Below are 14524 nucleotides of genomic sequence, written 5' to 3'. Positions count from 1 at the left end.
AGTGTGAAAAATTCTGTGGAGTTAGTCGAGCAGTTAGAAGGGTTTGAGTTGAGACGTGGGGAAATCCTGGTATCGTTTGATGTAGCAGCACTTTTTCCAAGCGTACCAGGTTCAGACGCGTTAAAAAGTTTACGCCAACACTTGGAACGTAGTCGTGCGCCACACCACCACGTTGAAGCTTACCTTCTAGTAGCAGAAATATGCATGAATCAGAATTTCTTCAGCTTCAGGGGAAAATACTGGAAACAGACCTTTGGGTTAAGTATGGGAAGTAAACTGTCGCCGTTGTTAGCAAACCTCTTTATGAGCGATTTTGGAGACGAGGCTCAGAAAGAAAAATATTTCCCACGTGTATGGAAGCGCTATGTAGACGACATTTTCGCTCCGGTAAAAGAACGCTACCTGGACCAAACTTTGGAAATGCTCAACTCTCGGCACAGCTCTATAAAATTCACAGTAGAGCGAGAGGAGAATGGAAAGCTACCGTTTTTGGACCTATTAATAACCAGAAAGGAGGATAGATTATTAAAATTCAGTATCTACTGTAAACCGACATCAACTGATCGCTATATAACATCGGATTCGAACCACTTTGGCGGTCAAAAGCAGGCGGCCTTTCATTCAATGGCACATCGCCTGTATAATATACCGATGGAAAACGCAGAGTTTGCCGAAGAAAATGAGCATATTCACAAAGCGGCTGAGGTAAATGGCTACGAAGAAGGATTCGTGAATAAAATTCTCCAAACACACCTACGCAAACGACATAGACAAATGTCAACAACGCTGCAACCAGAACGAGAAGAAATCAAAAGAGTCAACCTGCCGTTCTACCCAAAGATTACCAACCCGATCAAAGCAATACTGAAACGGCAAGGGCTTCAGGTTGTACATAAAAGTGACAACACATTACGTGATTTACTGTGCAATTTGAAGGACAAGGTTCCTCCAGACGAGAATTCAGGCATTTACAGGATACCTTGTCAAAATTGCCCTTCAGTTTACATTGGACAAACTCGCCGTAAGGTTAAAGTGCGCTTGAAAGAACACAAAGCTGCCGTTGATAACGGAAAAACAAGCGAATCAAGTGTAGCCGCCCATGCAATCGGTTGTGACCACGTGATTGATTGGAAAGAAGCGAAATTAATTAAAAACGTTAGGAAAGCATCTCAATTGAATGCATGGGAGTCGTACTTCATTAGCAATTCACAGGAACGATTAATGAATGAAGACGATCCCCCTGTTACATCCTGCTTATTCGGACTGACGAAACTGAGAGTGCAGTAAATCTTTTCTCTTTTCGAACGCCCACAGCGTACGGAGAGAAAAAACAACTAGTCTGGACAAAGTCCCGAAGATGGGCGGTAACAGCCCGAAACCGGTCGACTAAAGATAAATTTTAATGCGTTTTTTATGTTGTAAGAACAATAAGTGTTGTTTGTCTGGTCTCACGTCGCGTCGCGTAATGTGGTGTTATCTAAACACATAAAAATGCAGCTCTGTCTGTCTGTCTGATTCATATAGGCTTGGAAACTACCGAACCGATCGGCGTGAAATTTTGTATATAGGGGTTTTAGGGGCCGGGAAAGGTGACTAAGATAGTTCTAGACCCCTCTGTCTTCTGCAAGGGAGGGGTCCCATACAAATGGAACACAAATTTCTGCACATCTCGAAAACTAACCAAGCAAATGGAACCAAATTTGGCATGTGGATGTTTTTAGGAGCAAAAACTATGTCCATGATGGTTCGACACCCTTCCCTCCTCCGGAAGGGAGGGGTCCCATATAAATGAAACACAAATTTCTACTCCACTCGAGAACTAACCAAGTAAATAGAGCCAAATTTGGTAGGTGGATGTTTTTAGGGGTGAAAAATATATCCATAATGGATTGACACCCCTCTCTCTTCTACAAGGGAGGGGTCCCATACAAATGAAACACGAATTTCGCACAGCTCGAGAACCAATCAACCAAATACAACCAAATTTGGTAGGTAAATGTTTTTAGAGGTAACAAGTATGTCCATAGTGAAATCAAAGAAATAGTTATCGGTTTCCGTTATACTCTTCTAAATTTCTTGGAAATAAATATTGAAATTCAGTCCGCAAATATATATTTCGACTGTGACTTGCAGTCTTCCTCAGTGCTTATGTGGACTGGTAAAGAGCAAAGCGTAAATCCTGTTTTTTATTTGTAGTAGGTAAAAATGAAAATTTAGCACTCTTAAATGGAGTTAGGTAGGGGATTATGCGGTCGATTGTTTACCGTACCATGTCTGGGGTTTTTGGGGAGCAGATTGAATAGCCATGAGGGGTGATTACCTGCGTCTTTGTTGAGAAGCGTGCATGAGTGTTGTTTATAAATTTCTAAACTTTCAGCTACGTCTAATTTCCATAAATTATTAACGGGGCGGAGGAGGTGAATGTTACCCGAAGCTAGTGGATGTTCCTCGTTAAAAATATGTTCAGCCACTTTTGATTTGAAAAGGTGTGGTGGGGCATTTTTTGAAACTTTACTTGCTTTTGTCACTTCTGCGAAATGTTCTTTGAAACGTATCCTTAGGTTACGTTTAGTTTGTCCAATGTAAACCATGTCACAGTGACTGCATGCAATTTTATAAATTCCAGCTTTGTTCAGGGTATCAATAGGGTCTTTGGTAGACCCCAATTTTGTTTTGAGTTGGGTGGGGCGAACGAAGTGGGCGTGTCAAGTTAACGTCATATTCAACGGCTACCCTTTTCAGATTTCTGTTATTGGGGTGAGTGTTGTAAAAGATTTCCGAATTTGAGCACGCTTCTTTTTATCAACAATGACTTGAATGATACTTTCATTGTAGCCATTAAGTTTAGCAATTTCGAAAATATATTCCAGTTCCTTTTGCTTGGCTTCTTCACTTAGAGGTAAAGTTTCCATGCGGTGGATCATATGATGGAAGGATGCCATTTTATGCTGGAAGGGATGGTTTGAAGTGTTAGGTATTACCCGTTTTGTACACTGTGACATGGTTTACATTGGACAAACTAAACGTAACCTAGGGATACGTTTCAAAGAACATTTCGCAGAAGTGACAAAAGCAAGTAAAGTTTAAAAAAATGCCCCACCACACCTTTTCAAATCAAAAGTGGCTGAACATATTTTTAACGAGGAACATCCACTAACTTCGGGTAACATTCACCTCCTCCGCCCCGTTAATAATTTATGGAAATTAGACGTAGCTGAAAGTTTAGAAATTTATAAACAACACTCATGCACGCTTCTCAACAAAGACACAGGTAATCACCCCTCATGGCTATTCAATCTGCTCTCCAAAAACCCCAGACATGGTACGGTAAACAATCGACCGCATAATCCCCTACCTAACTCCGTTTAAGAGTGCTAAATTTTCATTTTTACCTACTACAAATAAAAAACAGGATTTACGCTTTGCTCTTTACCAGTCCACATAAGCACTGACGAAGACTGTAAGTCACAGTCGAAATATATATTTGCGGACTGAATTTCAATATTTATCTCCAAAAAAATTAGTAGAGTATAACGGAAACCGATAACTATTTCTTTGATTTCTTAATCACTCTACTAAGACGCTCGTATAGATTTTCTAAATGTCCATAGTGGTTCGACTCCCCTCCCTCTTCTGTGAGGGAGGGGTTCATAACAAATGAAACACAAATTTCTGCTTATCTCGAGAACTAACCAATTAAATGGAACCAAATTTGGCAGGTGATTGTTTTTAGGGGTAACAAATATATTCATAATGGTTTGACACCCCTCTCTCTTGTATGAGGGAGGGGTCCCATAAAAATGAAACTCAAATTACGCACAGCTCGAGAACCAATCAAGCAAATATAACCAAATTTGGCAGGTATATGTTTTTAGGTGTAACAAACATGTCTATAATGTTTCGACACCATTCCTTCTTCTGGCATGTCTCCAAATACCATTTCGAAATCCAAGATGTCGACTTCCCGTTTCTGAAAAATAGCGGCAAATATTCCAACATGGGTATTTCCGGAATTGTTATGATACACTGAACCTACAAATCGACCTCAGATAACATTTTGAATTGTAAGATGGCGACTTCCGGTGTCTGGAAAACAGCCGAAAATGACCAAATAATACCCAATTTGAGTGTTTCTTCAACCAGATTGACGCTCAGAGGCCAAAAATTGTCTCCTAATGCCATTTTGAAATCCAAGATGTCGACTTACGGTTTCTGAAAAACAGCGGCAAATGACCAAATATCACCCAATATGGGTATATCCGGCATTGTTATGATGCACTGAAGCCACAAATCGACCTCAAACAACAATTTGAATTGTAAGAAGGCGACTTCCGGTGTCTGGAAAACAGACGAAAATGACCAAATACCACCCAATATGAATGTTTCTTCAACCAGATTGACGCTCAGAGGCCAAAAAGTGTTACCAAATGCGATTTTGAAATCCAAGATGACGACTTCCGGTTTCCGAAAAACAGCGGCAAATAACCAAATACCACCCAATATGGGTATTTCCGGAATTGTTATGACGCACTGAAGCCACAAATCTACCTCAGACAACATTTTGAATTGTAAGATGGCGTCTTCCGGTGTCTAGAAAACAGCCGAAAATGATCAAATACCACTCAATATGAGCGTTTCTTTAACCAGATTGACACACGGAGGCCGGTAAAAACCACCCAATATGAGTATCTCTGGAACGAGAATGAAGCTGAAAATTGACCTCAGACACCATTATGAATTGTAAGATGGCAACTTCCGGTTTCTAAAAAACAGCCAAAAATGGCCGATTTCCATACAATATGAGTATATTCGGAACCAGAATGATACACAGGAGCTAGAATCGACTACAGACACCATTTGCAATTTGAAGATGGTGACATCCAGTTACTGGAAAACAGCCGAAAATAACCAAATAACACCCAATGTGGAAGTTTCTTAAACCAAAATGACGCTCAGGGGCCAAACAATTGTCTCCAAATACCATTTTTAAATCAAAAATAGCCCAAAGTGACCAAATACCACCCAATATGAGTATCACCGGATCTATCATAATGCAAGGAGCTATAAATTGACCTTAGACAACAGTTTGAATTGAGAAATGGCAACTTCTGGGAAACAGCCGAAAATAACCGAATACTACTACATATGGATATGTCCGTAATCGAAATGATGTAAGGAAGCCAAGCATTGACCCTGAAAACCATATTGAATTAGAAGATGACCACTTTCAGTTTCTGGAAAACAACGAAAATAACTGAAATGCACCCAATATATATCCGGAATAGAGGTCATGTACAAAAGCCAAAAGTCGAGGATGTTGTCATTCCGATAAAACCAATCATTCTTAAACGATATAATCCAATCGCAAGGAATCAATTCGTGAATAAAATCCTCCAAACACACCGACGCAAACGACATAGACAAATGTCAACAACGCTGCAACCAGAACGAGAAGAAATCAAAAGAGTCAGCCTGCCGTTCTACCCAAAGATTACCAACCCGATCAAAGCAACACTGAAACGGCAAGGGCTTCAGGTTGTACATAAAAGTGACAACACATTACGTGATTTACTGTGCAATTTGAAGGACAAGGTTTCTTCAGACGAGAATTCAGGCATTTACAGGATACCTTGCCAAAATTGCCCGTCAGTTTACATTGGACAAACTCGCCGTAAGGTTGAAGTGCGCTTGAAAGAACACAAAGCTGCCGTTGATAACGGAAAAATAAGCGAATCAAGTGTAGCCGCCCATTCAATCAGTTGTGACCACGTGATCGATTGGAAAGAAGCGAAATTAATTAAAAACGTTAGGAAAGCATCTCAATTTAATGCATGGGAGTCGTACTTCATTAGTAATTCACAGGAACGATTAATGAATGAAGACGATCCCCCTGTTACATCCTGCTTATTCGGACTGACGAAACTGAGAGTGCAGTAAATCTTTTCTCTCTTCGTACGCCCACAGCGTACGGAGAGAAAAAACAACTAGTCTGGACAAAGTCCCGAAGATGGGCGGTAACAGCCCGAAACCGGCCGACTAAAAGTAAATTTTAATGCGTTTTTTATGTTGTAAGAACAATAAGTGTTGTTTGTCTAGTCTCGCGTCGCGTCGCGTAATGTGGTGTTATCTAATTATATAAAAATGCAGCTCTGTCTGTCTGTCTGTCTGATTCATATAGGCTTGGAAACTACCGAACCGATCGGCGTAGATTTTGTATATAGGAGTTTTAGGGGCCGGGAAAGGTGACTAAGATAGTTCTAGACCCCTCTGTCTCCTGCAAGGGAGGGGTCCCATACAAATGAAACACAAATTTCTGCACATCTCGAAAACTAACCAAGCAAATGGAACCAAATTTGGCATGTGGATGTTTTTAGGAGCAAAAAATATGTCCATGATGGTTCGACACCCTTCCCTCCTCCGGAAGGGAGGGGTCCCATATAAATGAAACACAAATTTCTACACCACTCGAGAACTAACCAAGTAAATAGAACCAAATTTGGTAGGTGGATGTTTTTAGGGGTAAAAAATATATCCATAATGGATTGACACCCCTCTCTCTTCTACAAGGGAGGGGTCCCATACAAATGAAACACGAATTTCGCACAGCTCGAGAACCAATCAACCAAATACAACCAAATTTGGTATGTGAATGTTTTTAGAGGTAACAAGTATGTCCATAGTGGTTCGACTCCCCTCCCTCTTCTGTTAGGGAGGGGTTCATAACAAATGAAACACAAATTTCTGCTTATCTTGAGAACTAACCAATTAAATGGAACCAAATTTGGCAGGTGATTGTTTTTAGGGGTAACAAATATATTCATAATGGTTTGACACCCCTCTCTCTTGTATAAGGGAGGGGTCCCACAAACATGAAACTCAAATTACGCACAGCTCGAGAACCAATCAAGCAAATATAACCAAATTTGGCAGGTATATGTTTTTATGTGTAACAAACATGTCTATAATGTTTCGACACCATTCCTCTTCTGGCATGTCTCCAAATACCATTTCGAAATCCAAGATGTCGACTTCCCGTTTCTGAAAAATAGCGGCAAATAATCCAACATGGGTATTTCCGGAATTGTTATGATACACTAAACCCACAAATCGACCTCAGATAACATTTTGAATTGTAAGATGGCGACTTCCGGTGTCTGGAAAACAGCTGAAAATGACTAAATACCACCCAATATGAGTGTTTCTTCAACCAGATTGACGCTCAGAGGCCAAAAATTGTCTCCTAATGCCATTTTGAAATCCAAGATGGCGACTTACGGTTTCTGAAAAACAGCGGCAAATGACCAAATCCCACCCAATATGGGTATTTCCGGGATTGTTATGATGCACTGAAGCCACAAATCGACCTCAAACAACAATTTGAATTGTAAGATGGCGACTTCCGGTGTCTGGAAAACAGACGAAAATGACCAAATACCACCCAATATGAATGTTTCTTCAACCAGATTGACGCTCAGAGGCCAAAAAGTGTTCTCAAATGCCATTTTGAAATCCAAGATGACGACTTCCGGTTTCCGAAAAACAGCGGCAAATTACCAAATACCACCCAATATGGGTATTTCCGGAATTGTTATGACGCACTGAAGCCACAAATCGACCTCAGACAACATTTTGAATTGTAAGATGGCGACTTCCGGTGTCTAGAAAACAGCCGAAAATGATCAAATACCACTCAATATGAGCGTTTCTTTAACCAGATTGACACACCGAGGCCGGTAAATACCACCCAATATGAGTATCTCTGGAACGAGAATGAAGCTGAAAATTGACCTCAGACACCATTATGAATTGTAAGATGGCAACTTCCGGTTTCTAGAAAACAGCCAAAAATGGCCGATATCCATACAATATGAGTATATTCGGAACCAGAATGATACACAGGAGCTAGAATCGACTACAGACACCATTTTGAATTCGAAGATGGTGACATCCAGTTACTGGAAAACAGCCGAAAATAACCAAATAACACCCAATGTGGGTGTTTCTTAAACCAGAATGACGCTCAGGGACCAAAAAATTGTCTCCAAATACCATTTTTAAATCAAAAATAGCCCAAAGTGACCAAATACCACCCAATATGAGTATCACCGGATCTATAATGATGCAAGGAGCTATAAATTGACCTTAGACAACAGTTTGAATTGAGAAATGGCAACTTCTGGGAAACAGCCGAAAATAACCGAATACTACTACATATGGATATGTCCGTAATCGAAATGATGTAAGGAAGCCAAGCATTGACCCTGAAAACCATATTGAATTAGAAGACCACTTTCAGTTTCTGGAAAACAACGAAAATAACTGAAATGCACCCAATATATATCCGGAATAGAGGTCATGTACAAAAGCCAAAAGTCGAGGATGTTGTCATTCCGATAAAACCAATCATTCTTAAACGATATAATCCAACCGCAAGGAATCAATGAATTTGGAATGTTTAAAATTATCAAATTGAACACCAAAATAGGCGGGACGAAGTTTGCCGTGTCAGCTAGTTATGTATAAATATGAAATATTCAATGGCAGTGTGAAACGCTTCATTTTTCCAAAGGAGAGCTGGTGCCTCAGTAACGCAGAAATCATCAGTCATGTTTGTAAATAGCAAATCTAGATAACAATTGTTATGATTTCTAAAAGGATTTACTTGATTAAGTCCTATCACTGCACCTTTGTCAAACAGCGAATGAAGCGTTTCGTTGCCACCTTTGACCACCTCAAATTTTGTAATAATATCTCCAATACAGATGCCTGAGAATCTGTCTAGGATTGATGACGTCGACTCACACGAAAAGTGTTGAGGTTCTGGCTGGTGTTTTGCCCCTGAGATCTCGATTGAATGAATTGAACTGCAGATATTTGGTAAACTGCCATATTTCGTCAAAAGAGACCCTGAACAGCATTGACACTTTATTCAATAAAAATCCACAGTCACGATTTCTTGCTTCATATAGGGATTGTCTCACTTCACCTACAACTGCTACCTCAATGAAAGCAGTATCAGTAGACACTTCGTTGCAGGTTGAATTATCTAGAAATATTCCATTAGTCGGCGCAATGAGCCTATTTCAGGAAAAAATATCATCTTTAACACCAGATGGCATATTTTTCACGGATGGCTCCGTCAAGAACAATAGTGTTGGATTTGGAGCATATGGTCCTGAGGTTGAAGCCTGTTTTCGTCTGAACGATTTTGCTGTACAATTTTCTCAGTGGAATTGACTGCAATTTGTTATGTGGTGGAACACATCAAGGACCTCTCTCCTGGAAGGTATCTCATTTGTTCTGACAGCTTCGGAGCACTCGAAGCTATAAAGAATATTAAGGTCTCCAGTAGCTCAAGTCGAGTGGTGTTACACATCAAAGATATGGTTGCATATCTTACAAAATCGAACTACACTATTTTGTTTTTGTTGGTTCCGTCACATTCTAGTTTTGCTGGAAACGAAATGGCGGATAGACTGGCAAAACAAGGATGCGAACACGGCGAGATTTTTATTAGAGATATCGAATCACATGATGTTTTCCCGATCCTGCGTAGTAGAGCGATAGAGTCTTGGCAAAGTACTTGGACAGGAAGCGACCTAGGAAGATACTGCCACAGTATCTTGCCATCCGTCAAGCTGAAACCTTGGTTTGTAGATTTGGAGGAGAGTAGAATATTTATAAAAAATATGTCCCGCTTGATCTCGAACCACTACACTCAAAACAGTCCTCTTTACAGAATCAACATCACCGATTCCAACCTCTGCGGCTGCAGAAAGGGATACGCAGATATTGACCATCTCTTGTGGGAATGTGAACGATTCGAAGAAGATCGAGTAGCTTTCCTCGCTGGCAAACCTTATCAACCAGTCCGAGATGTACTTGCAAACATGGATTTTGAAACGATGAAGACCATCCATGAATTTATTACTAAATGCAGAATTAGGCTATAATTTTACAAAATTCATCTGATAACTAACCCCGAGTAAACCGCGGGCGATCGGTTCAAAAATAATATAGTATTTAAGTTAGGTATAGGTTCCTTTTCCTTTTGAGAACGAATGTACATTTATGAATGAGAGTGCGAATGGGATGAGCATTTGATGAGATGATTGAGGATAATCGGTTTCTCAAAATAATATGAATAGCATTAAGGTGCGTTTTAAATATTCTAAAGAAAATTCTTTAATATGATTGTCGGCCAATAAATGCCCGAAGGGATATAAGAGCCTTTTATTTTGATTAATAAAGGAAAAAAAAGCCTTGAATGATAAGCATCAAAATACAACCCGAAAACTCAAGAGAAATAAATAAGCTACTCGAATGTGTCTACCAGTGTAGCTTGCAAACACATGGGCGAATAAATACTAGACACTGGTGCTTATTACGGGAGTCACTTCACGGTGAAATCAAAGTGAAGTGAATAAAATCCTATTACGGGACTCACGTAAGTGAGAAAAACGTCGCGAAGTGACATCTGCCGTGGAATCTGGGTTATTATGAGTGTCATATCAGTGAAGTGAGAACGGAAAAAGCGACGTTTCGCGTGGAATTATTTCACGACCATTTTGAACGGTGAAATGATTCCACGAAGCTGCCATAAGTCTTAAAGTTGATTGATTTGTGATCTAATGGTAAATATTGGATTTATTCTTCAGTAACGAAGCGAATCAGAGTTTGATCCGTGCCTTAAAGCGGTCAATTTTTCATTTTTTTGCCCGATGAAAAAAAAATGCAAACTAGTTCAGGAAATTTTCGATACCGAAAAAAACATTTTTTTTATGTCGAATGTCTTAGAAATGCAGAATATGTCAAGATCTGGTGTTATCTAAAAAAACGGGAAAAAACGACTTTCTGGGACTCGCTGGGAAACAATCTCATTTCACTTGTCCTATTCTCAATTTCACTTCACTGTCAATCTCACTCCACGGAGGTGATTTTTGTCACCTCACTTGAGGTGGAATCGGGAATAGGTCTAAAAAAGTGAAGTGAGCGTGAGAGTGAAATATATTTCACCGTTAAGTGACTCCCGTAATAAGCACCACTTTCATCAAATAAACTCTGTTTCTATTAGGGGCCATCCACATACCACATTGGCAGGCTGGGGGGGGGGGGGGCGTGGGGGGGTTATGTGTGATGTCCACGGTTCATACAAAATTTTTAGAATTTATATGGGCAGTTGTCCACGGGGGGGGGGGGGGGTTGAAATCGTTAAAAATCTGTCCACGTGGTATGTGGATGGCCCCTTATCAATTCTTAGTTTACTTATGTCAATATAGCCTCTTACTACCTTACCTCTCTATGCTTTCTCATATTGATATTCAATTTGTATATACATGCTCTCTTGAACATTCACAAGTAAAACAATTACACTGGGGTCTTTTTTACGCGGGTTATTTTTATGTTTTTTTAAACGTGATTTATTTACAATAACGCGAATTATTTTGACGAGATTTTGAATAATATTTGTACCAGGTATCAAATAAGTTTAGTTTGAGTAAATATTATCTAATCTTTTAAACGCGGTACAATCAACCGCGTAAAAAATATCGGAAAGTAGCAAGCACCAATATTTGTTTCAAGCCTGTATGAGCGATTTTGTTGAGCAACCCTGTATGAGCGACTGTATGGTTGCATCATCGTTATTATCAGGCAACACTTTTTCGCCATTCGTTCTTCTACACACACTACAGAGAAAAACTCTTTCGTCCTTTTTCGACCGCGCCAGTGTAAAGTTGTTTGAATGAACGTTTAGTACTTTTTCAACACGTGTTTACCTCTAAAATATCGGAATTCCCACTGTATATTCCTACAGGTTATGGTTCCCAGTGAATGCCTATAAAATAGCGGAAGTGCTTTTTCGGGAAAATTGATTTACGGTTTAATATCGAACACGGTAGTACTATTATTCGGCGCGTGTGTGACTCGTGTAATTTTTTATTTGGCTGATGAAACAAAATGGCTGATATTGCGAAATTCTCGTTCGCGAAGTTGAATAATGCTAACTGGCAATCGTGGAATTTCCGTATGCAAATGCTTTTAATTCGTGAAGATTTATGGTATACGGTAAAGGAAGAAAAGCCAGAAGATGCTGATAACTACTGGGATCGCGATGATCAGAAAGCCAAGGCAACAATTGGTTTGTGTCTGGAAGAGTCACAGTATAGTTTGATAAAGAAAAAGGAAAGTGCGGAGCAAGTGTGGGAAGCTTTGAAAGCTTTTCATGAGAAACCAAACATGTCGTCGCGTGTGTCGTTATTAAAAGAGTTGTGCTCGATTAACTATTCGCGAGGTGGTGATATGGAAAAACACCTAATGGATCTTGATGATTTGTTCGAGCGTCTCGAGTGTCGGTCAAAAACTTGACGATCTTTTAAAGGTTGCAATGGTGTTGCGCAGTTTACCGGATACTTTTGATAGTTTGGTAATGGCACTCGAAAGCAGACCGGATGCAGAAATAACTCTTGATCTCGTGAAAACAAAGCTGCTAGATGCACATCAGCGGAATGTCGATCGGTCGGGCGATAGATCGGGAAGCGAAAAGGCGATGAAATCGAACGCGAGGCATGACGATAGAAAGGTGTGTTTCTTTTGTCGGAAGCCGGGACACATGAAGAAAAACTGCAGAAAGTTTATGGCTCTGCAAAATAATGGCGGTAGTAATAGTGGTAGTGATTATCGCGATTCTCGTAGTGTGCCTCAAAAGGCAAAGCAAGCGCAAAAATCAAGCGAGCCTTTGTGTTTTATAGCAGGTCGTACTGTCAGAAACGCCTGGATTTTAGATAGTGGTGCGTCATGTCATATGACGAGCGACCGCGATTTTTTCACCATGTTTACGAGCGGCGTTGGTGCTGACGTCGTACTGGCTGATGGTAAGAAAACCAAAACAGCAGGTTCCGGTGAAGGAATGATTAAAGGTGTTGATTCTGACGGAAATTCGGTTGATATTCGTCTAACCGATGTGCTATACGTTCCGGGTTTGGATGGAGGCTTACTGTCGGTCGGTAAAATGACCAGTAAAGGATTTAAAGTACAGTTTCTAGAAAATGGTTGCAATATCGTAAATAGTACGGGAAATATTGTCGCGGTCGGTGACAGGTTCGGAAACCTGTATAAACTGAAAAACGCGGAACAGGCCAGATCGGTTGGATTGTGTCACAGTGGAAATTGTCGTCATTTATGGCACCGGCGTTTCGGACACCGTAATGTAGATGCTGTGGAGAAAATGATCAAAGAAAATCTCGGTCGTGGTATGAAAATTTCCGAATGTGACAAACATGAAGTGTGTGAAGTATGCCTTGAAGGGAAGCTCACCCGTAAACCGTTTCCCAGTGTAGTGGACAGAAGGGCAAAATCTATCTTGGATTTAGTTCACACTGACTTATGCGGACCATTTAGTAATGTGACACCAGGTGGTAACTTTGGTAAGAAACCGAAGGTAATCAGGTTTTGGAGGTGGTGAGTACATAAACAAAGATTTATCCAATTTTTATATAAAAGAAGGAATCTTAGCGCAATATACCACTGCATACTCGCCCCAATCTAACGGAGTGGCCGAGCGGAAGAACCGCTCCCTGCAGGAGATGGCCTGCTGCATGCTAATTGATGCTGATATGGAGAAGAAATACTGGGGAGAAGCCATTCGGACAGCAGCTTTTTTGCAAAAACGTTTTCCTTCGAGAGCTATCGACGGTACACCGTATGAAAGGTGGTATGGGATGAAACCAATTTTGGACCATCTTAGAGTTTTCGGAAGTGAGGCTTACGTTAGAATCCCAGATGTTAAACGTAGTAAGCTGGATCCTAGATCGCAAAAACTGAAATTCGTCGGATACGCAGAAGATCGTAAGGGATACCGTTTCTTAGATCAAAGAACGGATACCATTACCCTGAGCAGAGATGCCAGCTTCATAGAGTGGAATAATGGATCATCACAAGTTGAAACAGTGCGTCTTGAGCTGCCCGACAGATCAGACGTATTTTCGGTTGCTTGGGGACTGGTCTTTGACTGCCTATAGCTTCAAAGTTTGTGTTTTGTCAGTGTGTCTTTTAAAGATTACCTGGAAGTTAACTTACATCAGTCTTTCTCAAGACTACCTATTTCTTTCTTTCTCAATACTTGCAATTTGATATTATTCTTGAACTTTTTTCGTATCACCTGAAATGGCAGGACGAAAAAAGAAACCACGCATCGCTACGGGGTGGAAAAGAGAAGCATCTCTTTCTGAAACTAGCTTATGCAGTGAAAATTTATATGATATTCTGCCTGAGCAAGAAGCCGGCGAAATTGAAATGTTCGAAAGTAAAACTATTCAAAGTTAAATTTCTGTAAAAAAGGAGAAAGTTCCACCTATTGTGGTAACTATTGCTTCTGAATTTAATATTTTTAAAAGAGAACTTTCTACGTTTCTCTCCGACGTCAAAGTTACTTATCAGATTGGCCGAAGAGGCGAATGCCGTTTACTGGCCCAAATATTGAAAGATTGGAATCGTCTTATTCAGTATTTAACTGAAAAGATGTATA

General features: G+C 40.2%; 1 protein-coding gene across 1 annotated transcript; it reads left to right on the top strand.

The window, feature by feature from the left end:
- The first annotated feature begins 264 nt into the window (after positions 1–264).
- LOC129720131 (uncharacterized) lies at positions 265–1287 on the top strand. The gene has a single exon (XM_055671566.1). The coding sequence runs from the start codon at positions 265–267 to the stop codon at positions 1285–1287; it is 1023 nt and encodes a 340-aa protein (XP_055527541.1).
- Positions 1288–14524: the final 13237 nt, after the last annotated feature.

The sequence above is a fragment of the Wyeomyia smithii genome, chromosome 2 (assembly GCF_029784165.1).
Source record: "Wyeomyia smithii strain HCP4-BCI-WySm-NY-G18 chromosome 2, ASM2978416v1, whole genome shotgun sequence".
NCBI lineage: Eukaryota > Metazoa > Arthropoda > Insecta > Diptera > Culicidae > Wyeomyia > Wyeomyia smithii.
This window is presented reverse-complemented; position numbering and strand designations above follow the sequence as displayed.